The sequence below is a fragment of the Xenopus tropicalis genome, chromosome 2 (genome assembly GCF_000004195.4).
Source record: "Xenopus tropicalis strain Nigerian chromosome 2, UCB_Xtro_10.0, whole genome shotgun sequence".
Taxonomy (NCBI): domain Eukaryota; kingdom Metazoa; phylum Chordata; class Amphibia; order Anura; family Pipidae; genus Xenopus; species Xenopus tropicalis.
This window is the reverse complement of record NC_030678.2, coordinates 12,448,450-12,465,740: the sequence shown is the minus strand read 5'-3', so window position 1 is coordinate 12,465,740 and position 17,291 is coordinate 12,448,450. Positions and strand designations below refer to the sequence as shown.

At 48.8% G+C, this 17,291-nt stretch overlaps 1 protein-coding gene across 1 annotated transcript in view; it reads right to left on the bottom strand.

The window, feature by feature from the left end:
• Positions 1 to 17,291, bottom strand: part of kcnj6 (potassium inwardly rectifying channel subfamily J member 6) — a 94,519-nt gene that overhangs the window by 9,607 nt on the left and 67,621 nt on the right. Inside the window, exon 2 of the mRNA XM_031896549.1 lies at positions 2,806 to 3,720. Coding sequence (XP_031752409.1) covers positions 2,806 to 3,697 — 892 coding nt within the window. The 5' untranslated portion in view covers positions 3,698 to 3,720. The remainder of the gene's footprint in view (positions 1 to 2,805; positions 3,721 to 17,291) is intronic.

Below are 17,291 nucleotides of genomic sequence, written 5' to 3'. Positions count from 1 at the left end.
AATCTGAGGGGTAATAACTCCGCGCTGTTTCGGGTGCTGTAAAGGAAATCATAATGGCACAGGGAATTGCCTTCCCCTTTAACCCTATGACATCAGAGCCCTTTAGTGAATGAGCCCTTAGATTCACTATATGTTATGGCTTCAATAGACTTGTAACATTGACTTCCATATCCATGTCCGTTCCAGCCTGCATTGTCTCATACTGCCCCCCTTTCCCTATTAGACGGGGCAGGGGGACCCCAAAAGAGTGGGTGTGGTTTGGAAGCAACTTGTATGACATCATTAATTCTCTTTCCAAATGAAATCATGTCCGTCCCTTGGTGCCACAGCGCTGCCCATACACAGAGGTGGGTATAGTGGGTATAATAGTAATTTAGGCTGAACAATAAGGCCACGGGGCTCATTCCTTGCACAACTCTCTATAAAGCCGCCGGGGCAGTTGCCTGACTCTCACTCAAACGGCACAAAAACTCCCTGCAGGGAAATAATAGAGAAAAGTTCCAGACAAACCTTCCCAATCCGCCTCCAAACTCAGCGCCACTGATCTGCTACAAAGGCCTGAGCTGTACAAAGTGTTACATGGGAAGGTGCCTGATATGGAGCTGAACTAGAACTCTCAGCGGGGAAGGAATTTGCCCCCCAACCAGGAGGACAGACAGGAAGTAACACACGGAACAATTGTACAAGGGCTCATTTAGGGGCCATTCTGCTCCCCAAGGTGGCACTGCCCAGCGGAGCCCACTTACACCCCATTACTTTTCCTCCCTCTGTGACCCCAGACTGGGGAGTAGAATGGTTATACAGCACTGCTGGGCTTTCTACACTACAATGGTGCCATAAGTAACAGTGAGGCCCCATATGCCAACCTGACCCCACCACTGACCCCCAAACCCAACCTGATCTGCCAATCCCCACCCCCTTTGTGGGAAGCCCAATCCCTTTTGTGGCAGTACAGACCCCTGGACCCCAGTTCTGGAATCCTGCCTCTCCCTTACTGATGGCAGAGCTGTGATTCCCTTAATTATACATGTTGGTCTTGCTCAATCTCTCTAGGCCAATCATTGGGTGAGGATCCGCCTGTGGATTGGAGGTGCCTGTCTATGCCGTCTATGGCTGAAGGTAAATAGAATGTTTCTGTAAAGCTGGTCCAGCACCCTAAGGAAGCTTCACCCCGATAACCACAATCTGGTCACCCAAGTGTGGGGCCAAATCTGGCCAATCTGGTTGTGTGTACCCTTGAATATAATTGGATCACTTGTGCAGAACTGTGGGGAGCAAATGACATCCACAGCCCAGTGTGCTCCTTACCGTATAGGATTTTCCCTGTGGGGTTCACCCCCCCCCCCACTAAGCTTAACACTTTCTACTCATAATTAATATCCTAGCATTTTACCTCCCTTGAAGAGACCTGGTACAGTTTACTTGCCCTTTCCCAAACCAAGAGACCTACCGGTATATTATGGCTCAGATTCTCCTGGGACCCTGCAACTGCAGTCTCAGCACTGAGCTAAAAGGGACCGAATATTTACCTCCCTAATGTGTGTGAGTAGAAAAGCCTTGGTCTTTAACTTCTTGCTAAACTACATCTCCCATCATGCAGTGGGAGCAGCCAATTCTAAGCAAATAATATCAGTATCAAAGTGTATAGCTTGCAAATAACCTTCTTTGTCTGTTTGCATTCACACATAGGAGTGGGAGCTTCTATATCACTTTCTATGGCTGAGGCCTTCTACATAGACAACAGCATAAAACTATTATAGAAATGGGGACAGTCCTGATTGGCTGAGCTCAAAATGGGCAGACTGCAAAGGAATGTGGGTAAGAAAACTTGGCCTCAGATGCCCCAATGCAATGATCGCTCTCCTGATTTACATGAATTATTTGTTTCTAGTTTTCAAGAGACTTGCAGTTTGTACACAGCTGGTAGAATGCATTTGGAGCAACAGCGCCACCTGCTGTTCAGTTCAGCCACAGTGTTGCTTGCACTGCATAGAACCGGCCTGGGAAAAGTCAGCTGGATCTTCTCTGCTCACCGACTTCATTTTCTGAGCAGAACATCATATTATTAGGTCAGACAGAATATGCCCCTATGGCTGTGCCAAGAGCACTAGAACTTCTCAGCTCAGAGCTACTAATCAGGTTGGTTGCTTGACAGATATTTATACTTACAGTAGTTACAGATGCCTTTCATTGAATCATTTAATTTAAAGGGGAAGTTCACCCAATCTAGGCCTCTACTAATGCTGCTCAGTTCTATGGCTCTAGTCCCACTGAGCAATTCCCATTAAGTTATACATAGGGTATAGTAATGTGCGCTTATGTATATACCTGGGTCTGACCAATCAGATGTCACTAGAGGGGGTGGGAGAAGAATATAAATTAGATGACCACAATTGGCTGCTGGAGGGATCAGGGGGCCCTTATGATGGTTACTGGGTTTGGATGAGTTTAGCCCCCGACTAGTGATGTGTGGGTCAGCCTGAAACCCCCGAGTCAGGCAGGTTGGGGCCGACACTCACACAACATACTGTATTTGGGTCGCGGGTGGGTTCAGGCTGAGCTCTTCCTGCTGCCCTCCCCACCTTACACCTAAATGTGCTCTGTTTCTGCCCCTGGGAGCATCTATTTATAGACGTGCATCTGCCCCGCCCCCTTTGTGACATCAGAGGTGGGGCAGGCAGGGGTATATAAATAGACACAGATCAGTGGGAGAGGGCAGATTAGGGTTGGGTGCAGGTCAACTTCATAAATCTGCCCCATCAAGTCACATGATACCTAATGCTCTGCCCAGACCCCAATAATTACCTGTCGCCTCCACCATCCCTTCCAGAATGACCACAATCTCGAAATCCTCTTTGGGCAGCTGGGCTTTGGAAATCTCCCAGAAGGGACTGTGCGCATTGATTTCATGGCTTATGATCAGCGGCGACACGAGAAACAGCCGGTCGTCTCCGGTATCGTACCCCACGTTGATATCCGTCTGGTTTAACGGAATAAACTCCCCTTCCTTGGTTTGCTTGGACTTGATGAGCTTGGCGCGTATGGACGCCTCCACGATGTGCGAGTTCCTCAGGTCGCCGACCCGGAACATCAGGCACAGCCTCCCGTCGCGCATGGAGATGACGGCGTTGGTGGAGAAGACAAGGGTCTCCGCCCTCTTCTTGGGCTGGGATATTTTCACGAACATGCAACCGACCATGAAGGCGTTCACAATTGACCCTAGAACGGACTGGACCAGAAGAAGTACAATCCCTTCGGGACACTTGTCCGTGATGACCCTGTACCCGTAGCCAATGGTGGTCTCAGTCTCAATGGAGAATAAAAAGGCGGAAACAAACCCGTTGAGATTATCCACACAGGGGTTCCACTTTTTGTCTCCTATGTGCTCCAGGTCCCCCCGAATGTAGGCGATGAGCCACCAAATGAACCCGAAGAAGAGCCAAGTCGCCGTGTAAACCATAACGAATATCAACAGATTGAACCTCCATTTGAGATCCACCAACGTGGTAAAAATGTCGCTGAGGAAGCGGTAGGTCTCCCTGACGTTGCCGTGGTGGACGTTGCACTTTCCGTCTTTGCGGACGTACCTCTGGATCTTCCGCTTGGAGCATTTCTGCCGGCCCGGGTCCTCGCGAGCCTGTTTGGGCAACTTGATCGGCTGCCGTATCGTGATGGGGCTCTCGACGTCCTGCTCCATCTGGGCTGGTTGCGTTGGTAACACTGCTCGTGGGAAGGATAAGAAGAGAGAGAATGTATAGTAAATAGCAGGCAGTAAAGGCCACAGCACTAAATATTCATCAATAACCCATCTTTCAAAAAATTGCTTTCCAACAGTTAACTAGTAAATGCTGCCTGCCTATTGGTTGCTATGGGTTACTAGACCTGTATTAAACTTTGCACCTTGTTTACCAACGCATTAATGGGTGTAATGGGCACACAGGAGCTAGAACACCAACCACTCCCATGAGAAATGTTTTGCCATTTGGCACACAGCAATACACTCTGTCACCCAGCAGTGTTAGGGTCCCAAGGTCTAATGTGGCCCCAAACAGGATCCCTGGGAGCCTTGTGCACAATCTAGCTCTGTCCGACTGTATCAGGCCCCTTTAAATTAAGAAACATACAGTATTATTAGAATTGTTAGTGACAGGCATTTATAACATGGCCACATACATTTCAGTGATGTACAATATGAGGATGGTGTATACAATGTAGAAGAGGTAAAGGGAACCCTGCCCATTGGAGCACAAGGGGCCTGAGTGACAGGGTATGAGGATGGGTATTAGGATAATGAAAGATGTGGCACCGAAGTTGTATCTGAGCAGCTGGAAGTAGCTTATAATGTGACATGGGTGATTGGTAAGACCTTAAAAGAGACAGTCTGGAGCCTGAAATTTTAGGAAGACATCTGATGGGTTGTGGCTCTAGTCAAGAACTGAATGTGCAAACGTGGAGAGTGATGTTGGGAATCACAGGGAAGGAGAAGCTGGTGGGGTGTATGGGAGGTTGATGGGGTGTATCGGTGGCGTGTATCGGTGGGTGGTGGGGTGTATGGGAGGTTGATGGGGTGTATGGGTGGGTGATGGGGTGTATGGGTGGGGTGTATGGGAGGTTGATGGGGTGTATGGGTGGGTGGTGGGGTGTATGGGAGGTTGATGGGGTGTTTGGGCGGGTGGTGGGGTGTATGGGAGGTTGATGGGGTGTATGGGAGGTTGATGGGGTGTATGGGAGGTTGATGGGGTGTATGGGTGGGTGATGGGGTGTATGGGGGTGGGGTGTATGGGTGGGGTGTATGGGAGGTTGATGGGGTGTATGGGTGGGTGGTGGGGTGTATGGGAGGTTGATGGGGTGTATGGGTGGGTGGTGGGGTGTATGGGAGGTTGATGGGGTGTTTGGGCGGGTGGTGGGGTGTTTGGGGCGGGTGGTGGGGTGTATGGGAGGTTGATGGGGTGTATGGGAGGTTGATGGGGTGCATGGGAGGTTGATGGGGTGTATGGGCGGGTGGTGGGGGGTATGGGCGGGTGGTGGGGTGTATGGGCGGGTGGTGGGGTGTATGGACGGGTGGTGGGGTGTGTGGGCGGGTGGTGGGGTGTATGGGCGGGTGGTGGGGTGTATGGGCGGGTGGTGGGGTGTATGGACGGGTGGTGGGGTGTATGGGCGGGTGGTGGGGTGTATGGACGGGTGGTGGGGTGTATGGGCGGGTGGTGGGGTGTATGGACGGGTGGTGGGGTGTATGGGCAGGTGGTGGGGTATATGAGCCTGGCAGCAGCAGTTACTAGGGAAGGAGTTATGACGGTGGGTTAGGGGTGAGTCGAATCAATAGAGAGTTACAGGGATCAATAAGTGACGTGATGAGAGAGTGAATTAGAACTTCGTTGGCTTCGTGTGAGATGAATGTCTGTGTATGAGAAACATTAGCCACATAAACACTGACTTGATTTAGTTATTGACTGGATGCGCGGAATGAACAGGGTTAGTATTAAAGATACCCCAAAGGCTTGGGTACGGGGGGAGTCAGTGGGATGTTATGGCTGCTGGGGGGGGGGGGGTTGGACCATCTTTGATCAATAGTCAGTCATGTTAGAGCGGTGCTGATGGGTTGAGAAGACCTTGATCAGAGATAAACAAACCTGTTGGTTATATACTGGGTACCCAGGGGCTGGAGATAAAGGGAAGCCGAGAGGAAGGAATTTAATTTTTTTCCCCTTGTGGCAAATTAGAGGGGCTTCAGATGGGGTTTTTGCCCTCCTTTGGGTCAGGGGCCCTGCCCATACTGTAATGCCGGGGGCCCTGCCCATACTGTAATGCCGGGGGCCCTGCCCATACTGTAATGCCGGGGGCCCTGCCCATACTGTAATGCCGGGGGCCCTGCCCATACTGTAATGCCGGGGGCCCTGCCTCTATAGCCCTGAGGGTACAAGGAGGGCATAGTGTGGGCACGGCTTTCCCTTACATGCAACCTGTTCATTTTTTACCCAAACAGTTCGGTTTTCCATCTGTTCAGGTCTCAACTGTCAACAGCCTTGTGCAACCCAAACAGCAATATTCTGGCCAGTTAATGAAAAGCATTGAAATAATAAGATACTGATTTTTTCCTATCAAAGTTCATTTCTTATTATTACAGAAATATGAAGCAAATCGGTCAAAAATGAAGAATTAGCTTTGCTGTATCTCACAACTTTCTGGATAATTGGTTTCTGTATAACAGACACCCCAGCGTATATAATAGTCGCGCCAGTGTCATACCCCACCAAGGGACGCGGCTGCTGGTTACTATGGGTGGCAAAAGGCTGCTCTTGGTTACTGCAAAATCTGAAATTCTGAGCTTTAAATAAGAATTTTGGCTCTACTGGTCAGAGGGCACTAATGTGCTCTAGTGATGTGCCCCCAACCCAACCCGCTCAGGCACAAAAAGACCCCTAAGCACAGGAGGCGAGGGGCAGGGAGGCAGCTATTAGGTTGCCAAAGCACCCATGGCCCGTCTGACACCATTGTGCTCAACCCCAGCGACACTGCCCCACCCACAATGCCATAATTCCCGCCCCCTTTTGCTTGGGGTTAGCCACCGGCAAAGGTTGCTTGTTACCTGGGGGGGCAGATTGTTACCTGGGGGGCCAGCTTGTTACCTGGGGGGCAGCTTGTTACCTGGGGGGCAGCTTGTTACCTGGGGGCCGGCTTGTTACCTGGGGGGCAGCTTGTTACCTGGGGGGCCAGCTTGTTACCTGGGGGGCAGCTTGTTACCTGGGGGCCAGTTTGTTACCTGGGGGGCCGGCTTGTTACCTGGGGGGCAGCTTGTTACCTGGGGGCCAGCTTGTTACCTGGGGGGCAGCTTGTTACCTGGGGGGTAGCTTGTTACCTGGGGGGCCAGCTTGTTACCTGGGGGGCCAGCTTGTCACCTGGGGGGCAGCTTGTTACCTGGGGGGCAGCTTGTTACCTGGGGGCAGCTTGTTACCTGGGGGTGCAGCTTGTTACCTGGGGGGGCAGCTTGTTACCTGGGGGCCAGTTTGTTACCTGGGGGGCCAGCTTGTTACCTGGGGGGCAGCTTGTTACCTGGGGGGCAGCTTGTTACCTGGGGGCCAGTTTGTTACCTGGGGGGCCAGCTTGTTACCTGGGGGGCAGCTTGTTACCTGGGGGCCAGTTTGTTACCTGGGGGGACACCTTGTTACCTGGGGGGGCAGCTTGTTACCTGGGGGGCAGCTTGTTACCTGGGGGGCAGCTTGTTACCTGGGGGGCCAGCTTGTTACCTGGGGGGCCAGCTTGTCACCTGGGGGGCAGCTTGTTACCTGGGGGCCAGCTTGTTACCTGGGGGGGGCAGCTTGTTACCTGGGGGCAGCTTGTTACCTGGGGGCCAGCTTGTTACCTGGGGGGCAGCTTGTTACCTGGGGGGCAGCTTGTTACCTGGGGGCAGCTTGTTACCTGGGGGCCAGCTTGTTACCTGGGGGGCAGCTTGTTACCTGGGGGGCAGCTTGTTACCTGGGGGGCAGCTTGTTACCTGGGGGCCAGCTTGTTACCTGGGGTTACCTGGGGGGCAGCTTGTTACCTGGGGGGCAGCTTGTTACCTGGGGGGCCCCAGTGCAGAGTCCCATGCCTGGCACAGGTTATAATAATGTGGCTATAAAGCCGAGCAGTTTGTGCCGTCACTATAAAGGCTTTATGGTTTGTGCCGGCTGAGTCTCTATGTACTCAGGGAAGAGTAAATTAGCCCCGCAGTTATCACCTCCAGTCATTCTCATTGTACCCTGGTGCTCACTCCTGTCTGCACCGCTAACAGCATCTGGCGCATCCGGGATAATGGCTGCCTGCTCGTGTTAACCCTTCAGCCGCTGCACCTCTCACTCTAACAGAATTAGTCTATATTTACCCTGATGTGCTCTGTTTGATGCTTTTGCCCTCAGCTCTGCGCTTTTCAACTTTCCCACTCGTTGGCCACATTATATATTATGATACATAGCAGCCGGTGGATCCCACAGATATAGGAAAATAAATATACCCCAAGGGAACCGGATCTGACCCCAGGCCTCCAGTTGGACAGCCCTGCCTAAGATGGTTCTGTGGTACCAGTAGAAAGTTCTTACTGGCCTCACTCAATTCTGCATCCACTTTGCTCTTTCCCTTGTAATCATAAATGAGGCTTATTAGCACTTGTTGCCCTTGGTTACTAGACCTGGAGGGCATTTTACCCCTGCTATTATAATTCCTACTAGGTTTCTTTGAATGTAATCTGAATGGCTTGTACATATGTCATACGGGGCAAGTTGTCAGATTTGATTTAATTAGTACAGGTATGGGATCACTTATCTGGAAACCCATTATCCAGAAAGCTCCGAATTCGGAAAGCCTGTCTCCCATAGCATCCATTTTAATCAAATAATTCAGATTTTCAAGATTGATTTTCTTTTTCTCTGTAATAATAAAACAGTAACATCTATTTGATCCCAACTAAGATATAATTACCCCTTATTGGGGGCAGAACAGCCCTATTGGGTTTATTTAATGGTTAAATGATTCCCTTTTCTCTGTAATAATAAAACAGTACCTGTACTTGATCCCAACTAAGATATAATTACCCCTTATTGGGGCAGAACAGCCCTATTGGGTTTATTTAATGGTTAAATGATTCCCTTTTCTCTGTAATAATAAAACAGTACCTGTACTTGATCCCAACTAAGATATAATTACCCCTTATTGGGGGCAGAACAGCCCTATTGGGTTTATTTAATGGTTAAATGATTCCCTTTTCTCTGTAATAATAAAACAGTACCTGTACTTGATCCCAACTAAGATATAATTACCCCTTATTGGGGCAGAACAGCCCTATTGGGTTTATTTAATGGTTAAATGATTCCCTTTTCTCTGTAATAATAAAACAGTACCTGTACTTGATCCCAACTAAGATATAATTACCCCTTATTGGGGGCAGAACAGCCCTATTGGGTTTATTTAATGGTTAAATGATTCCCTTTTCTCTGTAATAATAAAACAGTACCTGTACTTGATCCCAACTAAGATATAATTATCCCTTATTGGGGGCAGAACAGCCCTATTGGGTTTATTTAATGGTTAAATGATTCCCTTTTCTCTGTAATAATAAAACAGTACCTGTACTTGATCCCAACTAAGATATAATTACCCCTTATTGGGGGCAGAACAGCCCTATTGGGTTTATTTAATGGTTAAATGATTCCCTTTTCTCTGTAATAATAAAACAGGGCCTCGATTGGGGCCCCTGTATTCCGGTAGTGCCTGGGGCCTCATATCCCCAACTCTTGACTTGTGGCAAAAAGAACAATAACAAACCCCCCCCCCCCCCCCGCCATCATTCCAATTCCTTTAATAAGCTCAGGCAAAGATTATCTGAGGGCAGAGAATTGGGGAGGCACAAACCTTTGTGATACAGTCACAACGCGCACCATATGGTTTGTACCGACAATAGAGAGAATGAGCCCACCTCCGGGCGACTGCTTAAATATTTAATCCAATGTGCAACAGCCGCTCCGGCACAGGCGGCTTGATCATCGCTTGTTCAAGGACAAATCCATAGTTCATCCATTAAAAATGCAGCTATGTGGCTACAGCACAGAATATTCCTGCTCTTTACTGTATATATGTGGGGGTCTCCCTGGGGTGGGGAAGCTAGGGCCACCCTACCAGGGTGAAGAGCCCCCCATGTTATCTTTCCCTTGGGACCCTACAATGATTGGGGGAGACTGTAGGCCCGAGTCTGGGGTGGGAAATCAGAAAGAATAAATACCCCCCTGTCTGTTCATAGTGAATATAACAAGTGACCCCGTTATAGATAGAAAGTACTAATGATTCTATTCTTACCCAGCGTTATATTTACCTATCAGTGGAGCAAGAGATTGCACACACTGAGCACTGTAATGATCTATAATGTGGAACCCCCGGCGTAACAGCGGGGAGCGACAAAGAAACGCCGGCGTTACGGGATTTTATTCAGCTTCATGTGGAGCATCCCCAGGGGGGTCTCGGCCCACTGAGTCCCTTTGTGAGTCAGTAACGTCGGCACCAGGGATTCATCGCTGCCCCCAAAGGGCGCAGTTTGGGAATCAGCTTTTGGGCTGCCTGGGGGCATTACCATTATTAACCCTTTCAGTGGGAGAAACAGAATTCCATGTGGTTGAGTTATTATGGCAATGATGCAGGACCCCATCGAATATTTCCAGTTGCCAATAGTGTGGGGGCAATATACATTTCTATTCAGGATATATAGGGCTTGCAGATAAGACTGAGCAGATGCAAGCCAAGGGTAACTATATGCACCAGGGTGGGTACAGGCTGTGCCCCCCCCCCGCCTCTGGAGGCAGTTTTCACATTGGCGCAAGCATCTGGCAGGCCCCAAGAGGGTGTGGGTCTGGGTGCAATCCCCACACCCGCAGTAGTTCCACCCCTGGAAGCCAATCAAAGCTTCAGGACTGTGGTCCCATAAGCAAACCATAGATGTAAGGGCCACAGGCTATATGATTGGATGTGCGGACTGAGAAATTAAAGGCGCAGGTAGGACGAGACAGGATAAACAGGTCAGGTAAGGTAAACAGCCACCCTGGCACTGGCTCTGAGCTGGGCAGTCAACTCTAGGCAAGGCAAGGAACGGGGCAAACAAGGCAAAGCAACAATGGGTTAAATACAAGGTCAAGGCAAGCAGATCTCAGCAAAAAAAGCAAGTGCCCAGCAACAAGGATCCAGGAGCAGCTTTCAGAACCAGCAACAGGAACCTACGGCTCAGGCAAAGGGCAGGGGCCAATGCAGCTGTATGGGAAAGGCCAGGGCAAGCAGTGTGTTGGCCCATAAGCCCATTGTGTTGTCTTCTGAAGCCCTGAGTTTGAATGGAATCTCCTTAGGGGGCTGTTTTGGGGTAGAAAAGTGGCAGAACTCATTGTGCTATCAAGCTGAATTATAAACTTTCTATAGATTCTGATGAGTGATATAAAAACATATTTATTTATAGAGAGAATGTTATTGCGAGTGAGCCTAGTGAGCCAGGGCTGAGTGGTCAGGGTGCTAACAGGGTGCTAATGTGTTTCCCACGCCGCAGCCCTTGCAGTATTCCTCTCGCCTGGCCCCGCTCTAATCCTCACTGTAAATATTGGCCCGTTAAGCTCGGCTGCTCATCTTGCACTTGCTGACATGTGAATTTACTATGAACTTATTCCATGCTGACTTGCCAAATAAACTGCCATTGCAAATCACTGCAGCCGCAATCAATCCGCCGCCGGGGAGTTACATGGACTTGGCTAATCCCACTTTTATTGGATAGGCAAGCAGGGTGCAGGGGGGGGGGGGGACATGGAAGGAGATAAAATGCCTTTTTATAAGGTGTTAGAGCCTCATTTATATGCTGCGGGGATGACAGAATAAAATCTGCCCGTTCCTGTAGCCAATTGGTGGGGGTCTGAGACAGAACAGAGTCTGTGTGCACTTTGTTGCATCTGCTGGTGCATGGCTTGGGGGAATAATGCATTAAATGCCACCTGCTGGTTGTTGCAACTTATTATTTTCTGCCCCACTATTTGTATTAAAGGGCCCCTATCACATACATTTGTTTCCCCCACAAGAGGTGCAGGGTAACAGAGCCCCCCTCCTGATGGGGGAAACAAAAGTGAACTGAAAAAAGAGCTGTGCCCCCCACACTGGGAAAGTGCGATCAGTGACAGCGCGGGGGGGGGGGGGCATCAGACTGGGGCTCCTTATATCTGCAGCCATGTTGGGAACACTGCACCCCCTGCTCTGGTTGGTACGGGCAACATCACTGGTGCTGCTGGCTTACACACTATAATAAATATGCCCCCCCCCTTTGAAGCTTGTAAACTGGAATCAATAACATCCCACTGACTCCTGAGCATGAGAACATATGGTGCGACAGGAAAATCAGCCTTCCCGCCCCCCCCCCTCTATATATATATATATATATATACACACAAACACATTTATCATTATACCACATTATTATCTGGTACCAACCATGGGTCAGACATAACAGGACTCATTTATTTACAACGGGTGAATTTGCCCCGGGCCAGTAACCCATGGCAACCAATCAAATTTCTGCAACAAAGCTCATCACTGATTGGTTGCGAAGTTGTGAGACACCTTAGGGGTCATTTACAACAACAAGTGCAGTGACCAAAGGGCAATTTTGAGTGCAATCACCATCTCCCTCCCATAATGCAGAGTTGTTTCCCAGAATTCCAACAGAGCCATATCTAAAGCAATTGGGACCCATTTGTAAAAATTAGCGCAATGTTTTCCATTAAATGTTTGCTAATCTGGATGGAGTAATTGTTGGTACATTACATCCCATTAGTGATACTCAGAGTTCCCTGTATAACTCAGCCTGCAGCCTTGTGCCTTTATATGGGCACAGAACCCCTCAGTGACTGCTAATATCCTTATCATTTACAGTAGGGGGTACATTATCCCGTATAATACATGAGTGATACTCAGAGTTCCCTGTATAACTCAGCCTGCAGCCTTGTGCCTTTATATGGGGGGCACAGAACCCCTCAGTGACTGCTAATATCCTTATCATTTACAGTAGGGGGTACATTATCCCTTATAATACATGAGTGATACTCAGAGTTCCCTGTATAACTCAGCCTGCAGCCTTGTGCCTTTATATGGGCACAGAACCCCTCAGTGACTGCTAATATCCTTATCATTTACAGTAGGGGGTACATTATCCCTTATAATACATGAGTGATACTCAGAGTTCCCTGTATAACTCAGCCTGCAGCCTTGTGCCTTTATATGGGGGGCACAGAACCCCTCAGTGACTGCTAATATCCTTATCATTTACAGTAGGGGGTACATTACCCCTTATAATACATGAGTGATACTCAGAGTTCCCTGTATAACTCAGCCTGCAGCCTTGTGCCTTTATATGGGCACAGAACCCCTCAGTGACTGCTAATATCCTTATCATTTACAGTAGGGGGTACATTATCCCTTATAATACATGAGTGATACTCAGAGTTCCCTGTATAACTCAGCCTGCAGCCTGGTGCCTTTATATGGGCACAGAACCCCTCAGTGACTGCTAATATCCTTATCATTTACAGTAGGGGGTACATTATCGTTATGTATAGCACACACAAGAGTATATACAAGTACCTCGTTCCTATGATATACCATTATATAAGAATTCATGCATTAGGGCTTACGGTTGCCGCACACAGACACTCGCTCGGCTCAGTGTTATTGGCACCTGTCAGGGCAGTGCCCGCCGGCAGCCGTTACTTTCTGATCCCGTATGACAGTGGGTAATGACTGTGTGCGTTGCCGCTAACCTCACATCGGGCTGCTCATGGCTGCGGCTTAATCTTGTTTTCGGAGAGAGCGTTTGTTGGGGAAGAGCTGACGTTTGGTTAAATAGATGGTGACAATGAGTGAAAGTGCATTATAATCGCCAGTGGGATGAGAAAGGGACGGGGGCGCTCGGCGTGACAGCAAACTGGCAGATAGGAGAGTGCAGGGCGAGGGACAGACACAAGGGAAGGAGAATGACAGAGACAGGCAGAAATCCAATAGGTTATCTAAAGGAAAACTAACATCCTATGGTATCTGATCTACTTTATATCATCTTCTGTTACATGTCATTTCATTTGCCCAACTGTCTCACACTATGGCCAAAAGTATCGGGGGCCCTGCCTGCCCGACGTCTCGTTCCCAAACCGAGGGGAGTCATTTCTCTGCTGTAACAGTCTCTCTACCCCTCTCAGAAGGTTCCACTAGATGTTGGAATATTGTTGGTGGGATTTGTTAAAGGGCACATATCTTCAAAAAATGTTTCCCCCCTAGGCCTAATTGGGGTTGCCACCTTTTGTATTAGTGAGGTCTGGGCAAGGGGGCGGGGTGGATGATTCCAGGGGCGGGACTGGCAATATTTGGAGATAGGGATGACATTTAGTAGGTGTGTCACTGGGTGGGGCTATGATATGGCGACTGGCAATTGGCTGATTACTGCGTCATTCAGTGCAGAGCCCAGTCTGGATTTCTGGGATTAGTACTGACCCAAACAGCACGGGGGGCATTTTAAAAAAAAACAAAACAAAAAAAACTACTGTTTCCTCTTGGCTTTAAAAGCCAATTCTAATAATTAAATAGGGGTTTTCACAGACATTTGGTCATGTAGTGTATTGTAACAACCCAAAGAGTTAGGGTTCACTCCTGCTGAAGGGGGGGTCTGAATACAGGAGAGGTAAGTGCAGGGGGCACCACGGAGACAGAGATACCCCTGTCAGCTAAAGCCCAGAGAGCTTTAATCTAAATCATAGAGTGCCTGTATGTGCCCGGAGGTACAGCGGCCCAGGGGTCCTACAAAAATACATTCCCCCGGAACTCCAAGGAGGTTTGCCTCTCTGCTTGTGCCCAGCTAGGGTAGCAAGTGTGCCCAGCTACTGGCACAGAGAGGGAAATGTGCCAAGAATGGAAAGTAGAGCTTTAGGGGGGGGGGAAATTTGATTAACTGTTTCCCCTCTACTCACCAGTGGGATCCAATGTCAAACAGGAAGGCTTTTAGCTCAGTGTTTGTCACTGTTTAACCTTTGGGTCAGAACCAATAGATATATCCACGGTGATGCACAATTTGTTCTAAACCAATAGGTGTCCATTGTGGGGCACAGACCTGCACTATTGGCACACAGGCACCTAATCCATTACAATTGGGTTCCGCCTGAACCCCAAATCCTTCCTGAAAGAATACCGAACCAAATCCTAATTAGCAAATGGAAATGAGGCTCTGAAAGGGTTAAATAGAAGGGCACTATACACCCCCATATACACCCCCACCCTGCACATCGTACATGAGCCCCTTTCCATTTATAAATGATAGTGAAGTGAGGGGGGGAGTAAAAGGGAGAAATCCGAGGCAGAGATGCGAGCGAGTAGCTGTCTCTTCTCATAAACCTCAGGGCAGTCAGGGACCCGGCGACACGACAGGGACCGTGGGAAACGCGCATTACACGCCATTCGCTGTCGTTCCTCCGCTCTGATAGATTTTAGCTCCCAATCCCTTTTCCCCAAACACATGAGGATATGACAGAAGCTAAAGACGGAACGGCTGTGCCAGTATTATACCCCCGGTGAGCGGCGAGGGCTGAAGATCACAAGCAGGGGTGTTTTATTAGTAAATGCGAAACGCGTTCCAGCAGGAAAATGCAGTATCTGCTTTGCTAATGGCATCTACACATTTCCTTTTTATTCCTAGCAGCGACACGGCTGCGGCATTCAGCAACCCAGCGGCGCCGGCGTTCTATCCCTGTGTGTGTGTAGTACTCAGGCTTGCAATCAAAACTGCTATGCGGTTGCTAGTGATGAATTACCCTAGTGACCAGGCAGCCGTTTGGAATTCAGAATGCAAGCCCAGGGTCTGCATAGAAGGACAAGCAACAGAAGTAGCAATAAAACTATAGCCTTGTACTCAATCTACTTTTGGGGTTTCCCTGACAACGAGATAGCCTTCTCAGCCGCACACCAAAAAGAGGCAGAATAGGAAGACTTATAGCAAAAACTAGGAGTAGGGGGGTGTCAGTGGGTGCCTTGCCCAAAGGTGTAGCTAGAGGTGCCTGGGTCCTACGCCGCAATCCTAGCCCTCAGTGACTGCTAATATCCTTATCATTTACAGTAGGGGGTACATTATCCCTTATAATACATGAGTGATACTCAGAGTTCCCTGTATAACTCAGCCTGCAGCCTTGTGCCTTTATATGGGCACAGAACCCCTCAGTGACTGCTAATATCCTTATCATTTACAGTAGGGGGTACATTATCCCTTATAATACATGAGTGATACTCAGAGTTCCCTGTATAACTCAGCCTGCAGCCTTGTGCCTTTATATGGGCACAGAACCCCTCAGTGACTGCTAATATCCTTATCATTTACAGTAGGGGGTACATTATCCCTTATAATACATGAGTGATACTCAGAGTTCCCTGTATAACTCAGCCTGCAGCCTTGTGCCTTTATATGGGCACAGAACCCCTCCGTGACTTCTAATATCCTTATCATTTACAGTAGGGGGTACATTATCCCTTATAATACATGAGTGATACTCAGAGTTCCCTGTATAACTCAGCCTGCAGCCTTGTGCCTTTATATGGGCACAGAACCCCTCCGTGACTTCTAATATCCTTATCATTTACAGTAGGGGGTACATTATCCCTTATAATACATGAGTGATACTCAGAGTTCCCTGTATAACTCAGCCTGCAGCCTTGTGCCTTTATATGGGCACAGAACCCCTCAGTGACTGCTAATATCCTTATCATTTACAGTAGGGGGTACATTATCCCTTATAATACATGAGTGATACTCAGAGTTCCCTGTATAACTCAGCCTGCAGCCTTGTGCCTTTATATGGGCACAGAACCCCTCAGTGACTGCTAATATCCTTATCATTTACAGTAGGGGGTACATTATCCCTTATAATACATGAGAGACTTATAATATCCTTATCATTTACAGTAGGGGGTATATGATCGTTATGTGCCTTGCCCAAGGGTGTAGCTAGAGGTGTCTGGGTCCTACGGCACAATCCTAGCCCTTCCAGTCCGGCCAGTAATAAAGTGCATACAAACCAATTAAGAACTGATAGCAGCGCTGATTAGTGGGCCCAGCTGCCAATAACAACAGAATTAATTGCACCCCGGTGGCCTATAACTGACAGGTTCTCACACGTCCATGGCTGTCAAGCAATGGGGAATCCTGGCTGGGTTCCTGTGTGAGGACAAGTTCTTTGTTGGATCTGTGGGCAGCTGCATACAAGGAAGGCAGGGCGCCATGCCAACATGAGATGCCATCTGCTGCAGGAAGCCCCCAGAGCGCTGCCATTCGGGTCACTGGAAACAATGTCATTCCTTAGCGCTAACATGGAGGGACCAAGCTGGACTGGGAGGTGGGAATGAAGGTGGGCTCACGTGCATTCACCAATGAGAATTCTACTGACCAAAAATGTCATTATAAATGCAAGAGAAGTGACCAATGAGAATGCGGATTCCCAGCACTGTGTCAGGCCCCTTGCTGGTACCTTACATATAGAGATAATGATGGCATTTTCCCGTCATTATATGGCACAGGAATCAGACATGGGGATAAAGGGACAGACTTGTTCAGTGCTGGGAAACTGTGCTTATTGCTCCCAACTCCAATTGCAGGAACAGAGAACAGGGAGCCGGATTTACTCACATCAGCTGGGATTCTCATTGGGGGATTTCTTGCATTTTAATGCAGCCGCCGGCCCTGGGGATTTGGGGGAAAGTTTTGGAAAAGTTTTATT